Below are 15,098 nucleotides of genomic sequence, written 5' to 3' on the forward strand. Positions count from 1 at the left end.
TGGTTTGGGGGGGCTCAGTGCTTGGTGCTGGAGGCTTTCAGGAGAGCGAGTGCATCCTGCTTCACCTGAGAGCTGCTTTCTGTAGAAGTAGCCCTGAGCTCTCTTTTTCCTCAGACATCCCTAAGTGCAGGTGCCCCCCATGCTGTGCAGTGCTGAGGGCAGTTCTCTGGAGCAGTGTAAGGTACTTTCTGGCTTGGAGATCCTCCACTGCTCACTTCTTTCAGTATTTTCTAATTTCTCAAACCTTTCTGGATGGCTCCCAGTGGGCACTGAGCTCTGCAGCTGGCAGGTGAGGGCTGGGTTTTCCCTTAGCTGTTGGTCCTGGAAGTGGAACTCACTGCTGGTGCTGTGCTGCCCCAAGACAAAGCCAGAAGTGGTTTATGAAGGTGAAAGTGCTTCTCAGATAATCTGTCCTGGCAGTGCCAGAGTGTTGTGGGATGGAGGAGCTGTAGGGGCCTTGTCCTGCAGCCTCACAGCATCAGCTCTGTCTGCACTTTTCCTGGCAAAGATTCATCTAAATTGGTCTCAGAAACCTGGATATGGTGAGCCCATTCCTGTAATGAGCTCTTCCCTCATTAGTGTCTCCTAATTCAAGTGCTTCCTAACCTACTTCTCTTTTGTTTCCATTTAAGTTCACTGCTTCTGAGTCAGAGCAGACAGATCTACTGATGACTTTGAAATCATGTTTCTGCAGGATCAAAGCATGACTGTGCAGACGACAGATAGCCAGGAACAAATCCTGACAGACGCAGCCTCCCAGCAGGAGCGGGACCTTGGCACCAGGACATTGCCACAGCTTTTGACTCTGTACTGTGAATGTGGTGATGATGTGGGAGGAGTTCTCCCACTGACAGGTCCCTTCTGAACCCTCCTGTGCAGATCACAGGTCCTTTATCTCAGTATAACTGGTTTAATTTTCTTACATCCATTCCTGTGAGAACCACTCAAGGCTTTTTTCCTCCATATGCCCCAAGACTCCAGTCCTAGCACCTGACATGGGATTCCTTGGGTCTCAGTGGGAGCACATCAGAGATGCAGAACAGACGTTCATTAATGGAGAATGAGCTCAAGGAAGCAAATTTATTGGGATGCTTTACCAGACACTGCAAAGAGGCACAGAGTATATGGAAATTTGTGACGTAGCTTTTTTGCTTGCTGTGAGTTCTAGAGGTAGCTAAGAAACTCTGATGAAAAGTCACTCCAGGGCTGAGTGTCTTCCTCCCGCAGGGAAGGTACATGAATCCACAAATTTCACAAGTGATTTTTTTATTCTTGATTATGAACATAATAACAAGGAATCATTGGCAAGCACAGGGGAAAAGAGCTGAGCAGAGGGGGAGCCTGCACTCAGAGAGGGGAAATGCAAAGTGGCATTTCACTAAAACCCTACTACCTTTGGGTTCCCCTCTTAGCTCCAGAAAGGCTCAAGCTCTTTGGCCATGCAGAGCCTTTGCAGAGTGTCCAGTGTGGACAGGAGGGGGAAGAAGCACTAACAATACGGAGCTGGTTTGATGAGGATAAGGGAGGATTTGCAGTTCCCTTTGCACAGGCTGCCCCATGTCATGCCGCCCTTGAAATTCAGCCGTACAGAATAACATGCCGAGTACCACCACCCGCCCTCATAGCTGTAGGCACAGTTCTTACTGTAAGTGTCCTGATCCCGATCCTTTGTGGAGAATTTCATGTTGTCATGCATGGTGTTGGGATTGTCTGAGGTCATGGCATCCCCCGCCGTCCCTGTGTAGGAGCCCAGCCTCAGCCGGTAGCCGTGGGACTCATCTTCCACACTGAAGAGGTTGTAGTCTGCAAAATTGGTGTTGTCTGTGGAGTCCTGGATGATAAACCTGACCTGGTAGACCTTCTGCTTGGCAATCTGATGGATGTACTCAGTGCCCAGCCAATACTCGCTGCGCACATTCCCAAAGCCGTACTTGTAGGTGCTCCAGGACTCGGCCCAGGTGACTGGTGTGTCTTTCTGGTTCCTCTGGATGACCGTCCAGCCCCCGTTTGTCACATTCATTTCACAGTACACCACGAGGTGGTGGAGCCCTTTCGGCTGGATGATGTAGACACCACTGCGGCTGCCAGCGGGGATCTCGCTGCAGTCCTTGGGCCAACCTGGGGCAGGAAACAGAGACGGTTATTAAATCCCACACAATGAGACACTGAAAGCACCTGATACTTCTTTTGTGCCTATATCCTATTGCACACACATTCTTGGGCTGCATTCCTGCCATGTGCTCACAGGAGTAAATCAAAGTCTTGAAATGATCTATGTAAGAGTTGGGTTTCATATCTTCCCAAGACAGGATTCAAACTGATGGGGACACACTGCCAAAATGTCTTGGCCTGGTGAGACCAAGCCAGACATTGCCTTCACCCAGCACACAATGCACCCTAGCCCAGGCTGGATTCAGTCTTGCAGTGCTGTGGTGATTTGCCTGTAGCATGCAGGTGATGTATCACCACACAGACAAATGCATATCTGGGTTATAAAGCCATTTGCTGTTACAGCATGGAGGCTTAAGAGCTTTATAGTAATCTCAGAAACCCTGGAGAGAGTGTGATCAAGACATCCATATTGCTAATAATGAAATCAGCCCTTGTGATCTCAATAGGGCAAATCCATCGGTTTTCTCTGGGCTTACCTGAGTAGCTCTTCAGAGACTTCCTGACTTGTTTGATTTGATTATGATATTTCCATGCTCTAGAGTGTCAGCCCCTTATACAACAAACAGCTGAATGTACCTACACACTTCTGGGAATGGACTTGCTCCGCTCCCAGTACCTCTGCTACTGGTTATTCCTACACAGATAGGAACTATCTTGTGGTCCTATGGGCTAATGTTGACTCAGTCAGTTCAGTAACACAGTCAGTCCCTGTCTTACAGTCTTCTCATCAACTGTATAGTGAAAATAGGAAAATAACCAATCACCACTTCCCAAAGGCCAATAATGAATCATCACTTTCCAGTTTGGGTCTTTAGGTGGAAAATTCCCCATGCTAAAGATCCTCATCAACTACTGAGATCAGGACATGGCTGGTAATAGAGTCCCCCCGAGGTTATGAGCTGTGGCATGTCTGCAGCCTATCAGAAAATCGACATTTTTCCTGGGAGGAGCCAGTGCACATGCAGGACATGGACTGAGATGGCTGAGAACTCTATGAGCCCAGCAACGGTGAAACCTTATGAGCAGATGTTCTCCTTGAGAAGCGACTTACCATGGCCTGCCGGTGGGTGGGGGGCAACGTCTCTGACCTGTCGAACATGTTTGCCACCATTATCTGAATTAACAAGAACAGAGGAGACAGGAGTGAGTGTTGAGAGTAGACATGTCAAATGCCTGCTGGGAGAGCATGACCTTCTCCAGATGATATTCCTGTTTTTCTGTTGTTGCTCCTAATTCCAGAGGGACTTTGCCATTTCAGATATCAGCCAGTTGGTAGTTTAGGGAAATTTACATGGTGTTAGAATGGGGCAGATGCTTCCTTGGTGAGAAAGATTTGGGCACACTGTGTGGGGGAAAGACCCTGAATGGTGGTGGCAACACTGGAAAGATGGTTGTTGAAGTGTGGTAGAAGGGACTCAGGAAGAAGAGGGATTAGAGGGGGAAGAAACGTGAGAGCAGACACAGGTGCAGGTATCAGGAGTTGGGAGAGAGGCTCTGCTCAGCTGGGTCAGAAGGGAATCTGAAGTGTGTTGTTGGAAGAGAAGATGGTTTAGAGTGAATTAATGCAATTCTTTTACAAGGACATCTTCTGTGTATCCACTGATGGGTATAAAACAGAGGAATGAATCACAGGTTTATGGAATCACAAAAGTCATTCCTGTCCCCTCTCTGAAACAGCCACCTAACCCTGCAGCCGCTGCTCTCTGACATCCTCAAATATCTGCTCCCTGCTTTCACTCTCAGCTGGTGCTTTCCTATCCCCTCCCTTATGAAGTGCTTAACTTAAGCCTCTTGCACTTTGTATAAATCCATTCCTTCTCTTGCTACACCCAGAGTACACTTTTTCCTGCACACAGACTGTAATATTGCTATCACTTCCTCCTCCGTGGTCTTCTGATTTTGGGGCTAAACCATTCCGTTCTTCAGCCTTTCCTGACACAGTCTACCTGCCAGATTTTTGACCCCTTTCCTTTTGACTCTCTCCAAATGTGTCTCGAAGTCCGCCAGTGAACGTGGTGGTTGGCCTGAGCCACGAGTGTGGGAAACACTCATGTAATGTGGTCTAGAGGACTTTCCTACCATGGTATTTACTTTTACTACAGCCATATGAAGCTGTTCACGCATGTTCGTTTTGTAAGCCACAGTCTGCCCCTGCTCCTTTCTGCCTTCTCTTCCCATCCATTTGGAAGCACTGCTCCACAAGTCAAGACTTTCAAATGTTAGCCTGTCTTCTCTGGCATGCCTCCCTGCTTACCCATCTCGCATTCATATTGCTCATGTTTTCGGAGCACCCTACCAGTGGTCTGCGTGAGAGATGAGTGTGAAGCCCAGAGCACACCCCCTTTCTCTACTCAGACTTGCAGTTCTTGGTGAAGCCCAAGCTCTTGTGTCATTCATGGGTGCTCCCTGTGTTGGCAGTTTCCTGACAGCTGACCTTTGCAGTGAAGGCTGATATGAAACCAGCGTCAAACACTTGGACCTTGAGCTTTTCTGCCAGGAACTCTCCCTCCTCCCTTGGAAGGGAACCAGGTCTTTCTGTCATGTCATGTCCCACCTGCAGCCCCCAGTTTTATTCCAGGAACATTTCTTGGAGGCTTCCTCATTGCTCCAATATACCCTGGTATTTGTAGGTTACTCTGTGCCATCATCTGGCTGATTGCTTTGTGTCAGTGCCACTGCTTAGACTCTCTGTATTAACCTCACTTAGTTCCCCTTTGTATTCACTTCTTTCTTGAATTCAGTTCTCCACTGACCTTGTGATTTCCAGAGGCTACTGTTCTCCACGTCCTCAAAACACACTGTGATTTTTTGCCTTAGCATCTTTAACACTGCTTCTCCAAGGAAGAGCCCATCGCTCACAACGCCCTTGGCTTGGCCTTGCTGCCAATGAGACCAAACCTGTCCCTTATCCTGGGATCCTGTGAACTCTGGGCTTTGGACTATTGGACTCACTTATGGGCAGAAGAACTTCATGCCAGACAGGAGGAGAGACGGCAGCAAGCAGAGGAGGACTCTGAGACGATTCTTGCTCCAGTAAGACATTGCATTGACATTGCCCACACATAGAGCAGTGTTTAGTCCTTCCTCCATGTTACAGGGGTGTGGTTAGGCTGGTGAGGAGGTCTGTGTAGGATCTGACTGAACGTGACCTTTTTTGCCTCTCCCTATTGTAGTGGTATACTTACCGAGCTGGGAGGACTCTGGGGGAACATTCATAATTTCATCCAGCGTGCCATTGAGGAGATGCACGTTTTTTATGTCAAAGGCAGGAAGAGATGCTGCAAGGGCCAGCAGGCAGGTGAAAAGCAGGAGACAAAGGTGCTGGGTAGCTGAAATGGGAAGAGATTGGAAAAAGAAGAAAGAGATCATAACTCTTCCGTTAGAGAGCCATGAATCCCACTTGACTCCTTTATTTGCAGAGTAAAATAAGAAAATAAAATTCTTTATGTGTAGAGGTCCCTCTTGGAGCCATAAGTCCCAGTTCACTCATTTAGATGAGCTGTCATATACTCATTGGCAGGAGTCATTACTGGTGGCACCTGGTGTTGGTGGTTTTTGAGACAGAAGAAGTGCGAAAACTTTGTCCAAACCCAAAGCGACTGTAATGAGAAATCCCTGTAAAAACCAAGTCTAGGGGCTGGAGATAACAAGCAGGGTGAGCATGGAGGGAGGAATCCCCTTTTCTCCCAGGTCCCATCACACTCCCGTGACACACTCACATGGTGTAAGCTGGGACTACACCTACCTCCAATCCAGGTTTGTGGGCAGTAAGAACCCAGATGTCTGGGTGGGAACAAGCCCCAGGCAGGGTTGTGTGTATTTCTCTGCTCTTCATGAAAGCAGCATGACTGAGAGGGGCAGCACAAACTTTCAGGAATTAGTGCCTGGCTGGTGCAAATTATGTCCCTTATATAGTTACATGGTTACTTCAAAATTTCCATATGTAGCCAGTTGCTCTGGTTTATTGTTCAGAGCAGCTAGGGAAACCCCCACACTTTTTGCAATATTAAATCTAAATAAAACAATAGAAAGTTTATCATGATTCCTAGAGAGTGGGGCATTGTGGAGACACCTGCCCATGGGGAAATCTGTTCATGTTATGATAGATGTAGCTCATCCTGGCAGATTACCAATGTGATCCCTCCACTGTTCAAAAAGGAGCAGAACCAAACCTATTGCACTGCCCTAGGATACCTGGGTTTGGCACCGTTCCCATGACTGAGATGACTCAGAAGGAAAACAACCAATGATGCTGGCCTGGAACCGCTGTGTGCGATTGCAGCCACCCTAGAGACAAGCACCCCTTTCTGGGAATACTCAGAGTCGTCCCAATCATTTGTGCTGGTTACAGCTTTACAGCAAAGGTCTTTTAAACACACTTCAGTTCAACTGATTTGCTTCTCAATTCCTACATAACATTTAGTGTCTTGATACACTTGTTTTTAAAGGCATGTTTAGAGATGTCTCTTCTTTAGGCCACCAGAGAAGCAGTACTCCCTCCACTGCTGGCCCATTCCCCCATGAATGGTCATGAAAGGTCTGGGTAGGAAGGAGATGCAGAGGAGAGGATCAGTCTCTCCTGGGTGTTCTTCTGGAGACAGCAATGTGCTTTTGAGCATCTAACCTCCAGATCTTGATACCTGTTCAATATCGCTCCTTAAGCAAGAATATCTAAAAAATCCGTTTTCTATTCTAGGGTATTTAATACTTTTCTTGGAGAACTGAAAATTACAAAGAATGTTTGGTAAATATGAGGCTTGTAAAATGGACTATCTGGCACTCCAGGGCTACACTGGTACAGCCTGAAAATAGCAGAACATGCAGACTCCTGCTCCAGTTCCCAGCCCAGAGCACAGCAAGCCCAGACAACATAATGGACTTGGTGCTGGGATAGCTGGGGTGTGGGGAGAAGGGAGCCCTGCAGAAGACAAAGTGCCAAGATGCCCTGTGACCCACAGCCACACGCAGCAGTGCCGACCCCTCCCATCCCAACCCACACTCACCCATGCTGTCTCTGTGGGGACCCTGCGGAGCGGGAAGCTGAGCGGGTTTGGAGGGGTGTCCAGCCGGAAAGTTATAGGGCTCAGCAGGTGAGGGGGTGGAGGCACGAGACCCAAACCGCAGCACTTGTCCTCTGGTTGGCAACAAGACTAGTGGTTTACAGCTTATTTGCTCTTCATCATTAAGTGATATGTCCTCAGACAATGAAGCCTGTGTCTCACAAAGGTGAAGAGCTTTCTTCAGAGGCAAAGCAAATAATTTGGTGCCAATAAGCAAATGCCTTAAAACCACCATGATTTACAGTGCCTGGCTGCCTCTCTCCCCTGGCAGAGTTTCCCCAGGGAACGGCATCCTCTGGGCACCTCTGCACATTTCAACTCGTAAGTAAATATCCAGATGACATTCCCCTTCCTGGATGGAAATCAAACATCAGTCATAAATCACTCTCTCCAGAGCAGGCATTGAGCCCAACAGCCGTTGGGGACCCCATTATACTCTTCAGGGAAGAGGTACTCTAGTGTTCCTGGCAAATTGTGCACCGAACTTCAGAAAGTGCCACTCCAGGTGCCTCCTGACGTGCCTGGCCTGCCACCACCACGCTGCCTCTTGTGCAACGTGCACTGTGGTCTCCCCTGGCACCGCAGCCCTTGCAGCAGTCACAAGGGGGTTTTGGGAACCATGACGTGACACTGATGTAAAATGGTCTCACTTTAGGCCCCTCTCTGCTACTAGGAGTGCTTACACCATGGATTTCTTACAGAAAATGCCAGACCATCCTTTTCCTAGGGATTGATACCTGCAGTATCCTGAGTTATGAGGACTCCTGTACCCCAGCATCCACCTTGTGCTGGACAGCACAAGATGGCCATAGCCTGCGGAGGAGCAGGCTGGGCTTTTGTCACAGGCTGTTCGCTTGCACTGTGGCTGCCTGGTCATGGAGGCTCCTGTGCATGCCCTGCTGTGCTGCTGCTTCTACTCAACAGCAGATGCAAGCAAAGGCAGGCAGCAACCCTCAGCAGAGCTTCACCAACAGCTTCCAGTCCCCAGCCAGTTTTTCCAGGAGGCTGTGGCTGGTGTTTGGGTTTGTGCAAAGCAGGCAGGGGGAAGGCCATAGAGGGGATTTCTCTGAAACCCCAGCTGTGTCCTGGGGCCCAGCCTGTGCTCAGTATATGTTTGATATTGAAAGAGCCACAGTTGGGGCACAGATCTGTTTATTGCTGCATCGTGGGCTGCATCTGGAAAAATGCAACAAGGAGGGTGAGGGAAGGGATAACTCACTTCCACGACAGCTGGAGTGCTGTGTCCTGTGTGGGCCTCCCCTGTACACAACAGCGATTAAAGCTCCAGAAGGAGTCCAGCTAAGACCACCAAGACAATAAGGCAGGAGCACATGACATATGTGGACAGGCTGAGAAAGATGGGCTTGTTCAGCCTGGAGAAGGGAAGGCTGAGATAGGATCTTGTTGCTGCCTCCAGCTACCTGGTGGGAGGGTGGAAAGCAGACGGAGTCAGGCTCCTCAGAGCACTGTGTCTTGTTTTGGACCCCTCATTACAAGAAACATGTTGACAGACTGGAGCAAGTCCAGCAGAGGCCACCAGACTGGTCAGGGGCCTGGAGCTCAGGATGTGTCAGGAGACTGAGAGAACTGGGCTTGCTCCACCTGGAGAAGAGCAGGCAACAGGGAGGTCTTATTGCTGACTACAACTACCTCATGGGAGGATACAGAGAACATGGAGCCAGAGTGTTCAAGGGGGTGCATGGTGGTGGGATGAGAATCAAGGGATCTAAGTTGGAACATGGAAATTCCAGTTAGAAATAGGGACTTTTTTTAACATGAGGTTGGTCAAATACTGGAACAGGTGCCCAGAGAGGCTGTCGGATTTCTATCCTTAGAGGTGTTCAAGCCTTGACGGGACAAGGATCTGCTTTGAGCAGGGATTGGACTAAACGGTCTCCGGAGGTCCCTCCCAGTCTAAATTATTCTATAATCCTATGATTCTATGACTCTCCTTGGAGGTGCACAGGGATAGGATGAGAGGCAACGGACATAAGGGAAGGGAGGGAAATTAGAATTAGATAAAAAAAATTTCAGCCTGAGGGTGTTCAAAGACTGGAAAAAAAAAAAAGAGAAGTTGTGGGGCCTCCATTCCTTGACATATTCACAACTGACCCAAACATGACCCTAAGCAACCCATTCTAAGTTGTCCCTGCTTTGGCCTTGAGATCAGACCAGAGACATTCAGAGGTCCTCCTGGTCTCGGTTGCCCTATGTTTCTCCGGTTCTCTGAAGAGCCCTCTCCCCAACCCTTATGCATCTGTATTTCTGCAGGAGCACAGCCATGGTGCCAGGCCTTGTGCAAGACACAGAGCTGGCCGCAGCGGAACGTGCCTTGAGAAGCCACTTCATAAGCCCAAAGAGCTATAGCAAAAGCCTGAGGACCTATGGAGCATGAGAGACCCGTAAGCCAGCCAGGTCGGTGTGATTTGCTCTTTCAGGATTAACTGCTACTGTGATGGCCCTGAGTGTACCAATAGGCCTTAATGGCTGGTGACCAGTGCTACCTGGGACCTTCGCCTGGGCCCATGAGGCCTTCTTTCAGCTCGGTCCTGGGCTTTCAGTCTTAACCTGAGCCACACTGTATGAGTACTGATCTCCAGTCCCCTCTCTGGCCTTGTTTTCTGGATGGATCTTAAACCTACACTGTAGATGATAGCTTATTTCCTGGATGGACCACTCAGGTCCGTGTTGTAGCTTATCTCCAGCCCTGCCTTTTGCACTGTGTTCTTTTGTCCAGGATCTTGGGCCCAGTTGACTGCTTGCCTTGCTTGGAGCTGTTGCCAACACCCATCTCTGCCTGCTGTGCTCAGACCCGGCAGGACGGAGCCCCACCAGCAAGGGCGTTGCCTCCTGGGGGTCCACCCTTGGCTTCTGACTTGCCTGCCCGTGGGGAGCAGCCAGCCTTTGCTACTCCCAGAGAGCTGGCTCATGCCTTCATTCTCCTCCCTTGAGTCCTGCACGGTGCCCCCTGCTCTGCCTCTCTGGAGTGCAACCACTGGTGTTGTCCTCAGCTCTGCTTCCAACCTGTATCTGCTCAGAGGTCCTCTTGCAGCTGTCTTCTTAGAAAGAGGTCCCACATCAGCATGATTTAGAAAATCACCATCAACTGGAATATTTGAGCTAAAGTCAAAACTGGGGTCTCTGCTGGACTGTAGATAAGCTGTCCTGTTGACACACTGTTTCTTTGAAGGAAATACCATTTGCATCCATTCGGAGCAGCCCAGTGGAGCCTGATGGGGCAGGGGAGGACTTCCTCTCCATGACCTGTGGGGCCCATGTTCCCCCTGCATCTGGCAGCCCTGTTACCAGCAGTGACCCCAGTGATGGCTCACCAGCCGCAGCCTGCCTGCCAGCCCTGGCACAAGCACCCCACCATGCCCCGAGGCGTTGCATTGCTCAGTGCTGGCATTGGCTCCGGCAGCAGCCCATGGGAGACCCTAAGCCACCCACTTCCTCTGCCCGCAAAGAAAGGGGACATGGCCCCTCTGCTTGGGGTCCTTCTTTCCAGGGCAGCTTGGGCCCTCCTTCCTGCATAGACTTGGGAGTGCTGCTTTTATGATTCCCCCAAACTAAAAAAGGCTGCAGACAAGGGCTCCCAACCTCTAACCAAGCAAGCAGGGGTTACATCTAAGGGTGCAGGTGGAAGCTGATCCAGGGATCCCTTACCTCAAGAGGTCTGGATGCCACAGGTAGCACTGCTTGATGTGAGGTACTGCAGTATGGAAAGTTTGGTGGGAGCCTCAGCTTGGCACTGGCTTGCTGTGAACACCAGGTTTAAAGCTGTGCCATGAAGAAGACATCTGGTCAGTAGGCTATTAAAACCAACACAGGAGAAGAAAGTTGAAGGGCCACATCTTTATCCTCTTAAAATTGGCTTGACAAAGTGATGAAGCTGTCTGCACCTTCTGGCACCAAGAACAGCCCTCCCAAACAAGCTGTCCTGAGAGCCTTTTGCTCCTGTAGAGGGGCCAATCCCTAGTCGACATTGCTGGGTCTGGTGGGGGATCTACAGGGTCTCACCAGGCCAAAGACTGGGATTGGGAAGGAGAATGGCAAAGGGACCCACAGGCACCTGCTTGTTACCTGGAACTCTTGCCTTCTACTCAGAGTGTGCAGATTGGGGTGCCAGGGGACACTGAGTATACAGTGACTTCTGGCTGCTGGACACTGGTTCCAGCCCAATGACTTAACTCATAGATCCTGAAAGCTGCCAGTGGAGAGTTATCAAGCAGGCACATCTCTTGAGGACCTGTCCTCATCTTTCCAATCTCCATCTCCATCTCCACCTAATCTCTCCTCCTTTGCTAGTTTCTGTGTGTATGTCCTTAAAAAGCTGGGTCTCTCCACTTCAGTTTGTTCATGGCTCTCCAGAATTTGCTCCGAGCGGGCAATTCACAGGTAGTGTTTGTGTAGCTGAGAGAGTCAATAATTGAAAAGGGGATTATTTTGTACTTCTCTGGCTGGAAAGGCATGCCTCTCTCCCCTCAGGGTGTTTAGTTGTGTTGTCATGGGATCTGAAATCTGCAAGTGCCTCCTTGTGCCTCTACAAATTACAAGTGTGAACACAAGTGGGTGTATGCAGTGCCTATAAAGTCACCATGGAAAGCTCAGCATGGGAGGGTGCACCACTGGGTTCCTGCTCTCTGCTCAGCTGTGCTGTTGTGATGGGTGAGTTATCTTCCCAGCGGCACACTGCATTTATGTGTGGTGCTGGGCTCAAACAAGACCTGACTGGGGTGAGTATACAAAGGCACAAGATGATTAGCAGGACAGCAGCCATGATCTTGCCTGGGTGATGCACGCTGCCAGGCACCCTGGTAGCAGAAGGGACGCAAGACAAAAGCACCAAACAACACACATGCTTGGTGCCAGCCTATGCTTTCCCCAGGCTACCTATGCCCTGTATTCCCATGTCCTGTCAAGGGAGGTTAATGTGGAGACCTAGATTTCAACTTGGTCCTTTCCCTTCCTGACCAATGCATGTGGCACAGGGGCCCTTCCCCAAGCATGATGGCATCTCCCCCAGTAAGTGAGCTAGTGCAGGGTGTAGGGTGTGCTGGTGGCCAGCACAGAGGGTTTGGGCTTGTGTCACTGCGTGGGCCCAGGAGACTTCCTCCTGTCTGCTTGGGAGCTGGTATCTGTGCAATAGGACCCATCCTTTGGATCTGGTTTCCCACCAGCTGTCATTGGGTTGGAGTGGCTTATATAAAAGGCTTAAGCATGATTACTTCAAAAAAACCTGGTTTTTGTGATCCCTCCACTCCTGGCAAACTACTCTCCCCAGATCTAGCTGTATCATTGTCCTCTCCTAGCTATTCTTGGGCTGTAGGTTCTGAGAACAGATCTGCAGATTGCTGTCTGGTGCAGGGAAGGGGCTCATCAGGAGGGTGACAACGCCAGTTCTCACCTTACTTCAGCCCTGCGGGGCAGAGCCTGCACCGAAGCTGCAGCTCCCACCACCCTGGGGAGCTGTAGCTCCTCGCACCACAGGCTCCTGCCTGTACCGTGTGGCTCTGCCTTCCCTGGTCTGAGCTCCTCAGGGGCCGTCAGCAGGGACAGAGGGGACTGCCCAGGGATCCTAATGGTGCTGGGCCCTTTCCTCCCCAGGGCTCCAGGCTGGGACAAGTTGGCTCCGTGGGGACCTTGTCCTCCTACCCACAGTGGTGGCGATGCTTCTCCTCTGTGCAAGTGCTGGCCCAGCAGTACCCACTGCCAGCTCCCGGAGTGGTGAGTATGGAGTGGATGGGGGGCACTGGCTGGGCACCAAAGTGCAGAGCAGGAAAGCGTCTCCCTAGCTCAGCACCGACTCTCAGGTCAGTGGAGCCTGGAGCTAGGAAGTGCTAGGAAGGCCAGCTAGGAAGGCCAGCATGCACTCAGGTTGATGCATAAAACAAGAGCTGCTCACACACACAAACCCCTGGGCCATGGCTTGTAAGGTAAGCAGCGTGACACCTGCCAAGCCATCCTCACTCCCTTGGTGGCTCCATGCTGAAACCGAGAGTGTTTCTGCCAAAATACCATAACTTGGCAGGATTGCTCTGTAGTGCTGGTGTCTTTTTACACTTCAGTTCTAGGAGAGATCCTCCCAGCACTTTTTTTTTTTTTTTTTAGCTCTTGTGGGATTAGGAGTAGTCCCTTCCTCCCTGCAAGGAAGGGTTACAATCCCTGCAAGACCTGTGTGCTCAAGACAAATAGAATTTCATGGGCTGAATCAGAATTACCCACAGCAGATTGTCCCTCATCAGACACAAAACAAAAAAAAAAAATTAGGCAGCAAATTAGTTTGGCAAGTAAGTTATCAGTCCTGCTAACAGATAAACTGCAACAAGCTGGGGGAAGAGATCACTATGAGATCAAGATAGAACTTAGCGTTCTTTTGCAATGCCATGACCCCCAGGGAAAACATAAATTTTCATTACATATCCTCATCCAGTGGATCATTTTGGACACTTCTGATGCTTGCAAGAGCTGCAGCTCAATATATCCAGGGCCTTGTGTGAGAGCCAGATATACTTGGAGGACATCACTGGCATCTGGAAGATTTTTTTCCTCTCTTTTCTTAGCCAGATGCATTAGAAGGCTCCAAATGAAATAGCAAGACATGAGAAATAGATCCTAGGGCTCTTACCAGGGCCACTGTCTTAGAGAGCTTCAGTTGCCCTGTGGACGAGTCAGTGGAAAAGCCACTCTACACTGTGGAGTAGACTACAGATAAAACCAGCCCTTTTTGTCCTGAGTTCTCCCCTACAGAAGCAATTTGCTGCCCTGACAGACTCATATGATCCTTCTCTCTCCCACCCTGTGTCTGCCACTGCTACTGTCACAGGGTTCCCCGCAGACTGCAGCCATCTCCGCAAGACCAGCCCCAGCGGGGTGTACGTCATCCAGCCGGCAGGGTCACCCCCACGGGTGGTGTGGTGCGACATGGACACCGAAGGCAAGGGCTGGACTGTTGTCCAGAGAAACTCTCATGACACTGAGATCACATGGAAGCAATCCTGGACCACCTACAAGTACGGCTTCGGGAACGTGCGGGGCGATCACTGGCTGGGCACCGAGTACCTGCACCTGCTGACGCAGCAGGGCACCTACAAGGTCCGCTTCATCGTGCGGAATAAAGCCAACGTCACCCATTACGCTGAGTACGACATCTTCAGGGTGGAGAGTGAGGCTAGTGGGTATCCGCTAAGGCTGGGCCGGTTTTCTGGTGATGGGGATGACTACCTGACCAGCTATCACCCCAAGAAGGGGGGCATACATGACAACATGAAGTTCAGCACAACTGACAGGGACCAGGACCAGTACAGCGGGAACTGCGCCAACAGCTACGGGGGCTGGTGGTACGACAGGTGCCAGAACGTTCTGCTCAATGCAAAAAAACACATCCTTTGGCCAGGATTCTGCGATAATGGTGACTGCACGTCCTCCCTCATCCTGGTCAAACCCACAGACGTGTGCTGACCGTGCCGCAGTGCCCAGCCTCCCAGGAGTTTGTGAGAGTGCCACCGTCCCCATCTCAGTGCTCTGCTCCCGTGCCTGCCAACAGCCCTGTGCCATCTCCGGTGCACGTCCTGCACTACCCACAGCTCCCGCACCATCACCAGCTGAAACACAGCAGCTCTGGGGCTCAGGAGCAATCGCTCGGAGCCCCGGGCACGTGGGCAGCTTTGCCCAGTACCGTGGTGCTGGTCGGCACTGGGACACAGGCACTGGTTTGGGGTGGGTGCTCCCTCTCCTGTCCTGGGGAGGGGGAGACAGTGCAAGTTCCCTTCCCTGTGCAATTGGTGCACCCCTGCTTTGCTCAGGTCCTGCTCCTTCCCTGGGCCCCATACGCCCCACAGCTCCGCTACCCATGGTGGGAGAAAT

General features: G+C 50.6%; 2 protein-coding genes across 2 annotated transcripts; one reads left to right on the forward strand and one right to left on the reverse strand.

Annotated features, from left to right (window-relative positions):
- Nucleotides 1-699: 699 nt before the first annotated feature.
- LOC142090735 (fibrinogen-like protein 1-like protein) lies at nt 700-5,489 on the reverse strand. The gene is made up of 3 exons (XM_075169093.1): nt 5,358-5,489; nt 3,224-3,286; nt 700-2,118 (listed from the first exon to the last, which is right to left on the reverse strand). The coding sequence occupies exons 1-3, from the start codon at nt 5,386-5,388 to the stop codon at nt 1,490-1,492; spliced, it is 723 nt and encodes a 240-aa protein (XP_075025194.1). The 5' UTR covers nt 5,389-5,489; the 3' UTR covers nt 700-1,489.
- On the forward strand, nt 845-14,788 carry LOC142090737 (fibrinogen-like protein 1-like protein). Its single transcript, XM_075169096.1, has 3 exons — nt 845-886; nt 12,840-12,959; nt 14,059-14,788. The coding sequence occupies exons 2-3, from the start codon at nt 12,902-12,904 to the stop codon at nt 14,691-14,693; spliced, it is 693 nt and encodes a 230-aa protein (XP_075025197.1). The 5' UTR covers nt 845-886; nt 12,840-12,901; the 3' UTR covers nt 14,694-14,788.
- The last annotated feature ends 310 nt before the right edge of the window (nt 14,789-15,098 follow it).

The sequence above is a fragment of the Calonectris borealis genome, chromosome 19 (genome assembly GCF_964195595.1).
Source record: "Calonectris borealis chromosome 19, bCalBor7.hap1.2, whole genome shotgun sequence".
NCBI classification, from domain to species: Eukaryota; Metazoa; Chordata; class Aves; order Procellariiformes; family Procellariidae; genus Calonectris; species Calonectris borealis.